At 36.2% G+C, this 17,493-nt stretch overlaps 1 protein-coding gene and 1 long non-coding RNA gene across 2 annotated transcripts in view; one reads left to right on the top strand and one right to left on the bottom strand.

Moving 5' to 3' along the window:
- The window catches only part of LOC133522882 (uncharacterized), a 212,076-nt gene that overhangs the window by 51,841 nt on the left and 142,742 nt on the right, over window positions 1-17,493 (bottom strand). The window lies entirely within an intron of this gene.
- LOC133522870 (circadian clock-controlled protein daywake-like) overlaps window positions 2,888-17,493 on the top strand; it is a 35,677-nt gene continuing 21,071 nt past the window's right edge. Inside the window, exon 1 of the mRNA XM_061858332.1 lies at window positions 2,888-3,729. Within this exon, the coding sequence (XP_061714316.1) occupies window positions 3,654-3,729 (76 nt within the window). The 5' untranslated portion in view covers window positions 2,888-3,653. The remainder of the gene's footprint in view (window positions 3,730-17,493) is intronic.

The following is a 17,493-nucleotide window of genomic DNA, read 5'->3' as shown; positions in this document are numbered from 1 at the left end:
TTTTTATTTGCACATAACATTAAACACTTTTATATGTAAGCGGAAACGAATATCGTTCGCAAAACGTTCAAGTTGATAAACAAGACCAAGTGCGGGTAGTTAGAAAAACTCGCGCGGCTAGAAAATGTTGATGTCAACTTTAGCCAGTCTTCTGCGACACCACGGGGGCAACGCCGTCCTCGAAACTTCGGAGGTAAATTTAAAACTCAATACGCGATTAAATCCCGTTTCTATAATTTAATAAATAGTATGTATACTTGACACTGGGATACTGGTTTACGTGAGTGATTGACTCACCTGCGCTTTATGAGCAATTGTAATACTGTCAATGACAGTAGAGGACGGGTAGCGGGTATATTTATACCCCGAATTTTCCCGGATTTTCCCAATTTACCAAGATGATTTGTTTTTTTTTTCCAAGATGGGTTGAAAGCATTTATAAAAACATATATAACTTATATTTACGCTGTGTTGCATGATTATAAAACAACGTGATAGGTACTCCTGAAGTAATCGTAGCTCCTTACATTCACTCCAAAATAGAATAGATTAAGATAAACAAAATAATAAAATATAACAAACTAATATGATTTGGAATTCTGATAACCGTTTAAGAAGTGAACGTTCTTACGGCAGATGTCCCCTAGACCCATATCTTGGGAAAATTTGCTGGCTATGGATGAGATCTTGGTGGCTCAGTTGGCAGAGCGCTGGAGTATTGTTCTAAATTCCGTGAGTTCGTCTCACCCAAGGCAGTAATTTTTCCAATTTTAAATTTATTCTAAGCTCAAAATAATTGAATTCCTAAAAATGTTGTTTTGAGTATTTATGTAAAAAAAAACCGTTTGAGACAGTCTATACATTTATACTCTATTGCCTTTGTTTGGCGAAGTGCGTGGTGGAAGAAATTAAGGCGAAACGCATGGCGTCAGAAAAATATTACACAGCAGTCAACTGTCACATAAGTACCTAATGTAATGTATCCCACGCAGCGTCATGCACAAAGTCAACCTATTCAACACCCATCTCTAACCAGCACGCATTGTCCGACCGATCTGACCGACCGACCAATGACTGCATAGGCGTGCACGCAAAGCATCGGTCATGGATCACTGATTGGGAACGGACTTGCTTGACCGATTTATACATTATTTACACGAATAAAACAATTTGTTTCGTATGGTGCACAAGCTTCCTCTTGGCGCTATACTTTTCCATGACAAAATAAAACTAGTGGCTCTTTGAAGTGTAGATTCATAAGCGTAAAAACAAAAAATACTTCGTTGAGTCATTATCACAGCATACTTACAATGGTTTTAAGCGACATAGACTCTAATGGCATTTAAGTCTTTTATGCCAATTCCTACCATTTTGAACATTTTCCAAAAAACCAAACGACAAAAAAAAATATTTTACTACTGAGTACAGTACGGAGTACACCCGGACAGTATACGAAAGCAGTTTGCCCGAGTCAAAAAGGATATCTTCGCTAACACTTAGGTGAATGACAAAATACTGTAGTGTAGGTATTGTACTGTAGGTATATTTTTCATTGGGCAGATTAAACATACAACGTACAAAAAACATTTAGGCTGGTTAGTACTAGTTAGTGGTCATACAAGCCAGATAAGACTCTTTCAACTTGCATGAAGTAGAATTTGAGTATAAATTGCGGGACCGAAGACGATTGTCATTATTTATCAAATAGGGTATTGTTCAGGCCGAACAAATCAGCTACTGTTTATGAAATTGGTAAAATACGAATTCTGTGAGGTCACAATTAATCCTCCTTTTAATGAGTTTGTGTATTTCCGTTATTTCGATCTCCTGACAATCGCATGAACTATTTTGATGTTTTTAAGGATTCTATTTTACTTGTATGATACGGTAATGTTTGTTTATGACCTTGGTCTAATTAACTAGAAAGTTAAGACAAGGTCTCTACTGTAGCAAGTTAAACAAAAAAAGCCCGTGTTCATAGTAAGTCTTCGGAATAGGCCAGAAGAAAGTTCCCACTTGAGCAAGTGCGATGCAATATACTTAATATATTCACGAGTAGCATATCACATACCAGACCTACGGTTGTTATTGAAAATTTCAAGTAGTGGTTATTTTTTCTACAAGGTATATTTTTCCAGTTGTTGATATTATTTTTCCTCTCCAGTACATATTATTATCATCCAGTACATAGCTATCAATTCTGTTTAATGCTCACAATTTCCCGGGGAATAATTTTGGATTATTTTTTTAATAAAATTATGTCATGTTCTTCAAAAGCAAAGAGATAAGAGCAAATTGAAAACTTAATTTTGCAACACTACGGGCAATTAGATCTCATACCTATCAGGATCAGGAAATACAGTAATACGGACTAAGATGAAGATGGGCAATCTGTTCAAAATCTCCATAATACTCGTATGACGCATTATAGGCAACAGGATTTTATTTAAATATGTAGACACTTTTGTATTTCAAATACTCATTTTTAGGGTTCTGTAGTCAACTAGGAACCCTTATAGTTTCGCCATGTCCGTCTGTCTGTCTGTCTGTCCGAGGCTTTGCGCCATATTCATTAGTGCTAGAAAGCTGAAATTTGGCATGGATATATAAATCAATAAAGCCGACAAAGTCGTAGAATTAAATCTAAAAATCTTTTTTTTTAGGGTACCTCCCCTACACGTAAAGTGGGGGTGAAATATATTTTTTTTGCTTCAACCCTACAGTGTGGGATATCGTTTGAAAGGTCTTTTAAAACTAATAGGAGTCTTCAACAAACATTTGATTTGATAAAGTGAATATATTCGGAGATAATCGCTCCGAAAGAAAAAAAAATGTGCCCCCCTCCCCCTCTATCTTTTGAACCATAGGTCAAAAAAATATGAAAAAAATCGTGGAAGTAGAGCTTAAGAAAGACATTAAATGAAAACTATAGCAGAAATGATCAGTTTACCTGTTTTTGAGTTATCGCAAAAAGTTTCCCATTCATAGTAAAAGGACGTACTATCCACAGTTCATCTCTTGGTTAATAATCTACTATACTTTAAGCTCCAGTTTAGCTAATTGTGACGGAAGAGTAACTACGGATCCCTACTCTGAGCATGGCCCGATATGCTCTTGGCCGATTTATTGTATTTAACAAAAGTTGTTTCCGTACGTTGCTCATGAAATGTTCATTTACGATTAAGACTTCATAACATTTTTCTGGCGTGGCAACGTTTATTTTATAACCCTAAAGACATCATTTTATATCAAGTCGTTATCGAGTTAACAGTACCGGATTTACCAGCTTGGTCCTAAGGAACAATGCATTAATTTTTTTATGACTGGCTGAATTTCGTAAATCTGGGGGGCTATTACTTATCTCATTTTCACGATATCGTAAAACAGCTATCTTCATGCGATACAAACTGCGAACACAATTTATAAAGCGGATTAGCGAGCAGTGTTGCGTGAAAAGCAGGCTTCACATTGGCAAAGAGCTAACCGAATTTGTGCAACCGAAAATGAGAAAGAACTCGTTTCAATTTACATAAGAAGTAAGCGCGCGAAGCCAGCAGGGTCACCATTCAGTCAGTCTGTGGTCCTCGAATCGGACGCCGCATTGTTTTTTTTTATTTCCGATTTCTGCGCCGGCCAGTGCGTGCGTATTCGCAATGTGTGCGTATGTTTTGGTTTTCACTTTCCTCGCGGCGGCGACCTTCGTTAGTGATTGCTCGGCAAAAATAGCACGTGAGTTTTCTTTAATTACTTAACCTTAGGGCTAGGGAAGGATGCGTTTTCAGGCCAGGTGGTAAATCCTGAGTATAATTTATGTTCGATAACCTAATTGCAATAATTGCAATACGGCGCATTATTTGCTAGCAATTGTGTATACCTATCCGGAGTTTGATTGTGAAATAAGGAATGACAAATGTCTATTGCAAGTTGCAACATAAAATAGATGGTGCACATTTAACCGGTTTAGAGGTTTATTGGTGATACCGTGAGTATAATTGGCAGAGAATGCGTTATTTTTAATTAAATGTTTTTGTTGCAATAATGTACCTACATTGAAATCCAAAACGCTTTATTTAAGAAGGAATTATGAATAAAAAAATATATTAACATAAGCCAGCTTTATCTATTTTAATCTATTAATTGTTCTGGACTAAATTATTAAATTCCGTTCTGTAGCTTTTTGTAAATGTCACCTAAAGAATACATACAGATGGCAACTGAAGCCGCGTTACTGTTGCGAATCGGATTGCCACTGCAGCAGAGTTACGGTTGTGTTGTCACTCGTGCAGCATTGACGTGGGCGATGTCACTGTCAATCTCCTAAAGAAATGTTCGGATCGGACAGATTTAACGTTCTAATCGCGAACGCGATGCGGCATCACATCAACGCAATTTGTTAAGGAAACTGATAAAATCAAATCAAGCTAAGATGGCAGCGATTTTGATAGCCCAGCCTGTGGAAGTGTTAAGCAAACGTCATAATTTCATAGATGTTTGACGTTTAAAATAACACATGCAGTCTGGGCTATCAAAATCGCTATGAAGTTACCTTGGTCTGACAATAGTGACATCGCCCGCGTTAACCCTGCAACACCAACCCTTCCACCTTACAACCAGGGCCCTTATTCGACATGCTAAAAGTGACGTTTCGTGTTGATTTCCATTTGATGTGAGAAATATTGTGACTTGTCGAATTGCTATTATCACCACCTGTCAGTGAACAATATCCACACTAGAGGCGGGGCGTTGTACCGGAATAGTTTTTGGAACAGGTTATTTGTAATAGACTACTTTTAGCTTGTCGAGTATTTAAAAGTACGGACTTTGATTTCTGAAATAAAACAAATATGAAACTTTTATCACCTCGTACCTCCATTCTTACCGTTACTTTAGGTAAAATAAAATTTTGTTAACAGATGGTCGTCTGGGTGTCTGTTGTATCTAAAAATAATGTAATAATATATAACAAAAATATGACAATAGATTCATAGCCTTCACTCAAAACGTCACCATATTTCCGACCCTTACCGAAATAATAAGTCGATATTTGTATAAATAATCCTTATTTGTAAGACGCCTAAGCACGGCAAATACGTAAACTGCCTATTGGGGGTCATACTCGTAAAACTGGTATTTTAGACGTACTTTTGGTACGAGTAACAGAGACGTACTTTTGGTACGCAGTCCCAGCTCTAGTCAGGATTCTAGTTGTCAAATATAAGCGTGTCGAATACGTATTAGTTAACTGTCAAATGAAATTAGATCAACGGTAGACTTTTTTGTCGATGGGTATGGCTGCCATGTTTGGATTTATGACATTTAAAAGGGGATCCTAAGGCAGAGAGTAGTTTTACCTGTACGATTTTGATTCTTCTACTGGACGCAAGATGGAGTTAGCTGCCAAATTCCGATCAGGCTGACGCAACTAGGAAGAAAAAAGTTTTGTATGGAATTTGTTTCGCAAATCATTGCCAACGAAGAAAAAGAAAACTTCAGTGCTATTTATTCTGTCAAGTTTACATCAAGTCTACTGTCAGCCTAATTGCTTTGTTTGTTTTGAAGGCTTCAATGTTTTGTTCGGGTATTTCGTGTAATTTCTTTATTATTTAGTGCATAAATCGAAAATAGTCAACCGTGATCAGAGCAAAGAGCGAGTTTGTTACAATGCCAGCGAGAAAACGGTTTACTAAGTGTGAAATATGTGGCAAGCGAGCCACTCGAGAAAATCACGAAAAAAGGGATTTTATGGCGAAATTTCCCTTGGATGAAGACTGGTAAGTATTGCTTTAGATACTTTTGACCTTATTTTGGGTCAGCAGGCTATAAACACATCGAAAATTAGATATTTTACATTATTTTTCGTTGTGAACTAGGGATGTACTATAACTATCGATAACTAGTTTTATTTGTATATCAGTGTAAATAATTAAATTAAATATGTGAAATTTCCTTAGAACTAGCATGCAATATGACCATAATTAATTCGTCGAAGATTAATAATGCATAAATTATCTATTACTTATGCATTAATGGTCATTAGTTAACATATTTTTTTTATCTAGTGATTATTTAATATATTAACCTAAAATGTAAGAAAATTAATCTCTGTTTTTATGATAAATAAAAAAATATTATAGGACATTATTACACAAACTGACTTAGTACTAAAGTATGAATGGCATGTGTTGTGGGTACTTAGACAACGATATATATATATATATATATATATATACCCACAACACATGCCATTCATACTTTAGTACTAAGTCAGTTTGTGCAATAATGTATATATATATATGTACATAGACCTAATTTATAAGTATTTATAAATACATAGAAAATACCCATGTCTCAGGAACAAATATTCATGCTCATCACACTAATAAATGCCCGTTCCAGGATTTGAACCTGGGACCATCGGCTTCATAGGCAGGGTCGCTGCCAACAAGGCCAGACCCGTTCTCATGATTAACAGACATATAAATACATAAAAAGTTAAAGCATTGATATAGGGTTGTTGATAACTGGATGCCGAAAAACATGATTTATAGATGCATATTAGCGCGAAATAATCAGTTGATCATCTCATTAGCAAACACATGGAATATAAACTGTAGATAAAGTCATGCTTTTCCAAGGCTGTATGTTTTCAGATGCATGCAGTGGGCCAAATTTGTTGGGAACGAAGATCTGATACATTTTCCCATAGAAAAGTTACATTTATTCAAACATGTATGTGCACATAATTATGAAAATCAAGCATTTAATAAAATAAAAAAACACGACTTAAAAACTGTATTAAAATAATTCGGGTCCACATTAAGCCCGACCAGATAGTAGTCCAATTAAGAACTATCCACTATATAACATACAACTTAAATGTGGACTCGATGCTAACCTGATTTCGAGTACAAAATTTGTAGACAGGAGCCTATGTTTCAACCCTCCCCATTTTATCGATATCGATAAGAATCGTAAGCGTGTAGCGTACTACACTATTTAAATCGCTTATGTTGGTACTATGGTTCTTTGACGGTTCTTTGTCGTACATTTTGGTAATGATTTGCGAAACAAACTGATTCCACTCGCTAGTATGGAAGTCCCGTCTCTTAAAACGTAGTGATTATATGCTCTTTGACAATGACATGCAGTTGCGTCGATGTAGATCTATCATAAAACGTACATGTGACGCATGTGACAATTGTCCAGGATGAAAGAACTATCTTGACAATTAACATAAAGCAATACAATACCACAAAATGTCAACAAGAAAACAGATTTATTATAAAAATACAAATTATATACAAAGCTTCATTTTAAAACCAATGGTCGTGGGTTCTAACCCCGGCTCTTAACAATGTGCATCTTGTAACATGTACCGATTGCTTTACAGTAAAGTAAAATATATAATTATCATGAGGAAGATGGAGTAGCCCCAATAAGGTATATTTTCCCCTCTGGGTTAGAAGGTCAGATAGTAGTGAGACAGGGAGATATAGTGAAGAATGCGGAAAAACAAGCATTTATTGTGTTGTTAGGCTAGTTCTTTTTTTCAAAATTTGAAAACGAACGCAACAGCATGCTCAAAGCCCCCCGTGAGTCAGAATCTGTTAAATTCAGGCTTAAGACGAAACAGGAGCTGAGCCCGTACACAAATTTGAGATTTTTAGGTAAAAGGTAAAAAATATCGCCGTCGCGCTGACGAGTGTGGCACCCCGTACCTAGCTAGAGACTATCCCTTGTGTGTGTACCAACAAACCAAATTTTAGACAAATATGATACGTCTTCTTCTTCTTTGTCGTTGTACTCTTTGCAGAGCGTCGTGGTCAACTGCTGATATCAGGCGCAGATGTTGCTTGCCGTACGATTTCTCGCCATTTTTCGCGGTTGGGGGCCATTCTGGCAAATGCGTTCAGGGGACCCTTCATGGCAGATTTGATTTGGTCAGTCCATCGCATAGGTGGCCTTTTGCGCGGTCTTTTTCCGTTTGCTCTACCCTGCACCACTAGACGCTCTATGGAGTCGTTGTTCCTCCTCGAGACGTGACCGAAAAAACTGAGTATGCGGGTCTTTACGAGAGTCGAAAGGCGCTGCTTGATACGGAGTTCTTTAAGGATGGAGACATTAGTCCGAAACTCGGTCCAGGATATCCCCAGCATTTTCCTCCAGCACCATATTTCTAGGGCGTCTATCGTCTTTTCCTCTGTCTTTCGGATAGTCCAGGTCTCCGCAGCGTGTAAGAATATAGGAAAAACGACGGCCCGTACAAGCCAAACCTTCGTGGTGTTTGTGACGTTTCGGTGATACGTAGCCTATACGTAAAAACTAGCCAAGACAAATCTTTTATAATTTCAGGATTTTCTACACAGCACAGAACATGGGACCCATATAGATCTCAATTCCGTTGTCGGCGAATCAACAACGACTCATATTCTTAATATTGAACTTAACTGGCTCTCATTTCACATTTATGTTTTAAATTAATTATAGGCATAGACATACCATATCATATTATAAATACAAAGTTTCAGAGCAATCTAGCAAGTCATTTTAAAATGAGAGCGTAACTACATTTGTATGGAGAACCGAATTTGCTGCGGACGCACTATGTAGCATAATCGGATTAGGACCAACCTCGAAATCTCTGTAACAGTCATGAAATTTATTATGTATATAAATTAAAGGCCCCTTTTTCATGCCCAAACCATTTAACATTTGGGGATCTCGAGGAATCCGAACCATCTTGGAAAATGTGTACCATCAACACAACAGTCAACATTAAAACTTATTAAATTCTACACAAAAAAGTCCTCGATATCTTTGCAGAACAATACATCTTGTTATAGAGAATACTTGCTGAATCTAAGTTTAACGCTTATACACTTCCAGGAGACATTCTCTTAAAAGGAAACTCGGAGGAATATGAATTCTATTTTTAACTATACATTTGTACGTGGTCTACCCCAATATTAACATTTTACTCTACTGTGACTATACCAGAAAGAAGGGTTATGGGTGTACGTACTGATGATTCAGTACACCCAGTAGCTAGGTATTAGGATACTGGACGGATTTTTTTAAATGACGTATCGTTAGATATCTCTTGCCATTCACAACCTACTTTTACTTGTTCTATTAAAGAAAAATCAATACAGCCGCCTTGAGAGGACTCCGAATATTAAATCATATTTTTTCTTCTAGCGCCTAAACTATTGAGCGGAGTACAGTAAAACAGACATCAGTAGATCCACAGTTAGTATACAAGTGCTATGCAATACAAAGTTACTAAAATTAACGGAAGAAAAAAGTTTAGGGCTAAATAATACGTCATTTAAAAAATCCGTCCAGTATCCTAAGGTACAGGGTGTCCTGAATCCTCAGTACTTATACCCATAACCCTACTTTCTGGTTAAGTTGCAGTCAAGTAAAATATTGATATTGGGGTAGATTATGTACAAATGTATAGTTAAAAGTGGAATTTTTATTGTTCCAAGTTTCCTATTAAGAGAATATCCCATGAAAGGGTATAAGGGCTAAATCTGGGTTTAGCAAGTATTTTTTACAGCAAGATCATTTTTTTTCGCAAAGATGTCTAAAACTATTTTATGTAGAATTTTATAAGCTTGAATGTTGCCTTACACGATTATTGAATAAAGAACGTAGATTTAGAGTAAAACGCGAATTTCTCCTGGATGGTCCACATTTTCCAAGATGGCTGCGGTTCCTCGAGGTCCCCAAATGTCAAATGGTGTGGGCATGAAAAAGGGGTCTTTAAGGGGCGTATATACATACCAAATTTCATGACTGTTCAGACATTTCGAGTTTGGTCCTAATCCGACTGTGCTAATGCCACTATGTACGTAAACTGTAACTGTACTGCGGACTCAACCTTCACGTTATAATTTTTTAAGTATTAACGTTGACATAGTAACGAAAATAATAAACACGTCAATTGAAGTAAACAATATTATTATATGCAAGAAAATTTTGCAAAATAGGTACATTAAACATTAATGATTAATATGTAAAACACCATTAATTATTGAATTAAAATTATGATTTTGTGTTAAAAAATATGAGACCAATTATACAGCCCGATTACACGGGCTACATATTAAAAATGATTATCATGGAAACAGTAAATATACACAGGTGAACAAAGTTATAGTAAAATAGGTGCATAATTTCAGAGCTTGCCTGGCCCACCTGTACCACCTACCATGACCACGGCCGTCTCCTACTATTATTTTTTTCTAATACCTATGGCCTTACTAGCGAATAGTATTCCATGTTCTTGATCCAGAATTTAAACCCTTAACTACATATTTGTGGCACTTGGGGTTGAATTTGAAACTGTAGGGCACTAGCGTGGCTCTATGAGAGCGCCTTATTTAGGCTTCTGGTGACCAGAGGATCAGCATTGTTAACCAGCGCGGAAATGCACCCAGCCTTCTGGGCACCCTACCGAGCGACCAGAATATAGGGCAAATATTTTATGTATACGTTTTTGACTTAAGTGTTTTTATCATGTTTTATATTTAAACTTACAGATGTCGAACTACCAGCAAAGTTTTTGAAGAGGTGTAGTTTTTATATTTCCTGGTACCAAACTGATACAGGAAATTGGAACATCAGTAAATAATCTACACCGAAGACAATGAAATATAGTCACATAATACTTTAATGTTTTATTTTATTAAAGAAATCGGTAAAAAAATGTGTTAACTGAAAAAGATAAATTTTATTTTATTTGTAGTTGAATAACAAAATATGTATTTAATCTCCTTTTAACATAGGAATTCTCTTTGTGTAGGTACATATAAATAATAGGTACTTAGGTCTTGGTAAGTAATATAGACAGGACAGTAGGTCTTATCTTAATAATTTGAGATCTCATACATGCGTTCCGATATATCTGATGGCGACTGTACATACAATGGGGTCGCGTATACGAGTACAAAGAGCATTAAAATAGTTGTTGATAGACCAAGTGAGCGAGCTACTATGGTACCTATCTTTATATCAATTTTATGCATTATGTAATAGCGCAATACAGAATTTTTTTTTGACAAATGTAGTATTATTTTTATAGTAATAAAGGTTATTCATGAACCATCTCGTAATTTAAAAAAAAACGGACTTTATCTCTAAATCATATGCCTTATATTTACAGATGTGTTAGGTTACAACTTGGTTCGTGAACGTGGTTTAGAAGCAAGTTGAGACTGGGTGCGGAGTAAATTGCATCAATTTTTTTTACAATTTTGAGCGTTTCTAGGAGAATATGTGGAGCGAGCATTATTCGACGTGTAGGTGTGGGTTCAACAAAAAGATCGCATGTCAATAGTGCTTTATTGTCGTTAAAATTCAATTAATAATCGCCTTTATCGACCATCAACTGTGTGGTCACTTTTTAATTGATTGACATTGTCAGGTATAGTTTCACTACTCGCCGCCGCATTATTCATAGCGCATTACTTATACTATCGGATACAAGATGTCGCTGATTCTTGTAAAGTTATGTTTTTAAAAAAAAGACGCCTTACTCTATGCCATATATTGTATGAAAGGAAGGGTATTCCCTGTCGTACGTCAAAAAATCCAAGATGGTGCCCAAGCCCATAGACAATAAAGTCTAGCAATAAAATCAACACTTGTCAAAATTTGACATTAGCAATCCACAGTCAGGTGACAATCAAATCAAACCGATCCACTTCGAGTTCAGAGCCATTACAAACTGTATAGTAGTAATAAACAAAGTTGATTTTAGTTTGATTATTTTTTCTATGAATGAGTTTTGATTGTTCCAAATGATAATATCCACAGTTGATAGAATCAACACTTGATACAATCAACATGCGATAGAATCAAGTGTTGATTTGATGTGGACGCGAAATTTGACAGTTGTGCATGTCGAATAAGGCCCCTGTTTCAACAATAAGTGCAGCTGATAGCGATACAAATGTCACCTTTAGGTTTTTTCCTTTTAGATTGTTGACTTGTTAATTTTAGAAAATATGGTATATCTATAGCAATTCTTCCATAAGTTACCTAATTGGTATCCAATTATTTTTTACTCATTTTGCTCAATTGAGCAATGATTTATATAGATAAGTTTAATAGGTTACATTTACCCGTCCCACCATGTAAAATATCATGGGGTCCTTTTGTTTTCAATTAGTTGCTTATTTCGATGAAATTTCATGCAATTAATATTTACCTACATACGAGGTTACTGGAAAAGCGAACATACTACTAACTTGTTGTTTAATACCTCTAGCAAATGAATCAAAATTTATTTCTGTTTTTGTTTTATTCTTAAGATGCACACTTTATTGGCTAAGAGTGTAAATCAGCTAAAACAATTATGTTTATCAAAAGGTTTTAGCGGGTTAAATAGGTAATAAAAGTAATTTAGCACATGATGTAAACAAATAAAGGTAGGTCTTGGCGATTCACGCATCAAGCAAAACTCGGTCGCGCACTTGCCCAACAACAACATGCGTGCCGTGGCAACGACAAATATTTCAATTCCTGTGTCTTCAATCACTTTACTTAGTTACTGTGATACACGCACATTTACTACGATTCACTGACCTTAACCTCTTTTATAAGATACATCACTTTGACGACCGGTCTGTCCTAGTGGGTACTGTTGGATCTTGTCTATGAAGCTGATGGTCCTGGGCTCGAATCCCGGTAAGGGTATTTATTTGTGTGATGAGCACAGATCTTTGTTCCTGAGTCATAGGCGTTTTATTAAGTATTTACATATTATGAGTATATATCGTTAGCCTTCTTGAGCTTACCGTGGAAAGTGTCTCTAAAAAACACACTGACTTTAAAGTTGAAATTGTTAAGTCTTCAACGGGACTCGCCTTCATCATCGTTATCACTAGTGTATATACGACCCACTGCAGAGCAATGGGATTTGGGAATACCTCTTATTCTGAATAGGCTGTGCTATTGTCCCCACGCCAATTTTATACGGATTGGGGACTACATACACACAAACCCTTCAACTTCACGGCAAATGTACGTATCATAGATATAAGAAGGTACGTATGGGTTAGCTCGCCAAATTTTGATGCACTAAAGAAGCACTGGTAAGAGCTCCTATACCCCTACCGATTTGAAAGCCGTACCCCATGCCGCTCTGCTTTGTACTATCAGCCGTAAAAGTGCATGGTGACTTTATCAATGAATTCATTCATAATTTTTCCACGCAATTTCGCAGCTCACTGTACAGTTAGTAGCAGAAGTAGCTAAGTGGGCGTGTTCAAAATGACGCTCTAATTCTTATAACAATAAAGTGCAATATGAGACGATTCTACAAATACGTCATAAATAAGAAGGAGGAAGTTGTGCACACCACAAAACATAAAGAAATTAAATATCTGGGTAACATAATGAGACTTAGACAAGTATCTTCGACAATTTACAATACAGAAGAAGATACAGAGATGCCGACGAAAAACATTCTGACATCTCTGGGAGTGGCTCGGCGTAATCAATTGTTGATCTTTGTTTAACAGCACTGGCAATAATGATCGCTAACTACCAGTTCAGTAGGAGCAGTAGGAGATGGAATGTAATTTTGAACACCTCGCCCACTTGGATACTTCAACTGTTGTCTATACTTTATATATTTATTCTTGTGGGAGTCGGCATAACAAAAAGTTAAAATTATTTACGTCAAATGCTTTGACCAGGTCTTGCCAGTCAGGCAGCCAAATAACACTAGACCCTACTCATAGTGTTGTGTTCCTGTCGGCGAGTAAGGTTGCCAGAGTTAAACGAGGGTGCGGAGTGTTAGGGTCGGCAACGTGCATGTAACTCCTTTGTTGCAGGCGTACAAAGGCTACGGGGACTGCTTACCATCAGGCGGGCCGTATGATTGTTTGCCACCGACGTAGTATTAAAAAAAAGTATAAAGAATATTTGTATCTGATTAATGGATTTGGGTACAAAAGAATTGCATGTTGTTGTCTTGCCTCTAAGGAAACACATCATGGGACTGGGAAATCTGTCGACCTCATTTCTGATCGTATAAGGTTATTGCCTAAATTGGAATTCGCAGGTCATAAACCGCATAAACTACTTCCTTTTCACTTTTGTTAAGTAAAATTTCATACAATGGATTTATCTACTTATTATATAAATTTTCATGAAGTTATTTATATTCATTACAATATAAACTGAGGAACGAAACTGCAACTTCCTTTATTGGTACTAAACTTTTGAAGGACTTTTTTAACTTATTGGAAAAGTTTGATTCGCAATCTGCCGAATCACTCAACATGAGCTTGGCAAATGATGAGACGATTTTTCGCCAATGTCGCCTTTCTATCGGTCAAATATTTACTCGCAGATTCGTCAGTCGGCCTGGCAGCAATATTTACAAATAGTATGACACAAGAACTGGAAAACGTCCAGTAATCTAGCAAAGCTTTTAAAGATAGGACAGAACAGCAAAGTCACGGTTAATACCAGCCCTCATCAACGCTATCAGCGCTCAGGATTGATTGCGAACCGACCTTATCTTATTTATCGCTCTCTCCGATTTATAACGCTTTTATGTCCTTCTGTGCCCTAGAGACTTTTTAATACCCCTTTAATGAGCACTTACAAAGTTTTGCAGCCACTGGTAGCCACGTTTAGGAATTTAAACTTTAATGATGGGATAGAATACGATTTATGGTTTTATTAAAGGTCTAGACTTAGGTTTTATTGGCAAGTCGTTTAAGCAACTTGCTATTACCAGTGTATTTAATATTTATATACGTGAACGATCCTCTGTTGCGGTTTGTTACTTCTAGTATTTACTCTTACTTAATGTGGCCACAATTCTACATTACATAAGAGAGAGAATAGGTAAGCGATACTATAAGGCTGCCGATCCCAGGAAAATAGTAACCACCGAGTATTGATGCCCCAATTTTTTTAAGTTACATTGCTAAAAGTTGAATTATTGTGAGACATACAAGTTGTGTGACATCAGCGCCATCTGGTTGCACAATGTGTTATAATTTTGGTTACCATGGTAGCTGTGAATTGAACACTGAATGAAATCTGCACCGAACCAAATTGACTATCGGGGTATTTGTAACCCCGGTAGTCAATTTTGTTCGGTGTTTTCATAACTTAGTCGCGCATTTTTCGTTTCGGTGACGGTTTTTATGGAAGATAACAATAATTGTGTTTTCAGAGTCATGTCAAGTCAGCTTTAATTACTTCTGGTTTACGCTTACATAAGAACAACATGAATTTACAAAATTTACGTTTTATCCACATTTAAATTAAGTTGCATTTTTACTTCTTAATGTAAATAATGTAACTTGCGAATTATTCATAAAGTACTTTTTATTACAATAATTATACCTTATATACTGTATAGTTGTATTGCATAGATTGCAGGGTAGCACCAACGGTCTCCGAAATGCATTTGTCTTCAGAGTAGACTGCCGACTGATGAGGCGTTGGAACCAATTACACGAACCCAACGCATCATCCAAATAGTAATAATATATATATATAATTTATACTAACATAGAAATAGGTAGGTAGTTAATATTTTGTAGCACTATATGGAACTTGTATCTGAAATAAATAATTAAATTTTTTGTCAGACAGGGCAGTTCACCACGTTCTGCAAAGCGAAAAGGGTTTGAAGAGACATTCTCTAACTTATTTAGATTTGTAAGACGTCCCATCTTTGCCTACATAGGACCCAATTGTGGAACTCGATGTCAAAGTCATTACAAGGAACGAGCTCACGGTCATTTTCTTTAATATTAGGCAGATGTGCTACAATCTACAACAGGACGTATAGTAATATCCTCCTTAAAATTATGAAAAGAAGGCCATGCATAGATAAGTTGCTACAAAATTGTTCTTGTGTAACAGATATACTGATTATAATTATGGATAGCTATATCCAGTTAGAAGAAAATTCAAGGTCTCATAAATGTAAGGTCATTGTATCTTTTGTTTTGGTAAATGTAGCTTAAATAGCATAATCGAAGGTCATCTATTTCTGTAACTGAGGATGGCTTTGTTTCTTCAACTAATATGGTAGAAACTAGGTAAATTTATTCCATTTTGCAGCTTATTAGCAAATTCTCGCATTTTACTATGCCTACGGTAGAGAACGAAATTTCTTTAGTATATTTAGTATTTGGGACTTTCCGAGAACTTTCCCATTTCTTTAAGGTTTTTGAAACTGATTGTATTTAATCAACCAGTCAGCCTACATACTTATATATATAATGATTATTAGAAATGAAATTAAGTTAGGTTAACTTAACAGGTGTAAGCCCTATAGTAGTTAATTGTTTTACAAGGTTTTGTTGTTTAACTCCTCTTTCCAACGTTGATACGCGAGAGAAACGTAATATTCTAAAATTCAAAACGTCAAATCTCTAGCGTTCGAGGCACGAGAGTTAAACTTTGCTTGAGAGTGAAACAAAATGTTTGCACCCCACACCAACGCGAGAAAAATACTAACTGTAATACATTACAAATCAAATCCAAATGAACGCTATTAAATATTTTACTTCAAAATGATCATTTAAAAACCACCCTCATGTTGGTCAACACCTCAAAATTTTTATCAAATTACTGTGGATAAAATGCAACTTTGTAATCAGTTTTTAAAGAATAAAGAAAGCCTTGGCGAGTTGGTGTGGTGGAAAATAATTTAAGAACCAAACTTTTTCTTATTATTGATTAACTATTTGCATCTCGCGCGCAAAAAGAAAAATGCAAGCAAAATACCCAATGACACGACTCGCAGTGCAATTACCGCGATTTTATCATATTAGGTAATAACAAAAACCTAACATATTTTAATACGAGCATACCGCTTCTGTAATTTCTTGTTGCAGTTTGTTTGGGTCCGGTTGCGACAGCGGTCAAGGCCGCTCTCTGGTCAAACGCGTTGTTACGAGTGATCAGATCTGTAATGTGTCAAAAGCCAGATGACCTTCTCTGTTGCTATTCTTCTTTTTGAAGGTCGCGTCCGTTTTGAGAGGTAGCTCCATATTTCATTACTTGTGCTACATTGGCTTTGCCGATCCTTTTAAAACCTTTACACTTTTAAAAATCATTATTGTTGCAATAAAAATCTTGATACATATCGATATAGGTGCAGCAGAGGAGTCATCATATCAGCCATTTAATAATTAGTTTTAATTTTGAATCTGTTGTGCGGGATTTCGTGCAGTTTCACGTTTCACACGTTTTTTTACGTTGGATTTTATTACGTCCCGTAACAAATATGTAACATTGTAATGAAGGAGCAGCATTTTCGTAAACTGAGTTAATATTGCAAATTTGCATAGTCGTGTACAGTACAGCGCTACTATTAGTATACTATACTAGTGTATAGTAGTTTTATATTTGAAATCACGGAACACAAAAGTAACAATTATACCTACATAATCTTATACATATAACGGGCATCGTATTTGGCCGAGCTCACGGCATTGTCAGTCT

This window comes from Cydia pomonella, chromosome 11 (assembly GCF_033807575.1).
Source record: "Cydia pomonella isolate Wapato2018A chromosome 11, ilCydPomo1, whole genome shotgun sequence".
In the NCBI taxonomy this organism is placed as follows: Eukaryota; Metazoa; Arthropoda; class Insecta; order Lepidoptera; family Tortricidae; genus Cydia; species Cydia pomonella.
This window is presented reverse-complemented; position numbering and strand designations above follow the sequence as displayed.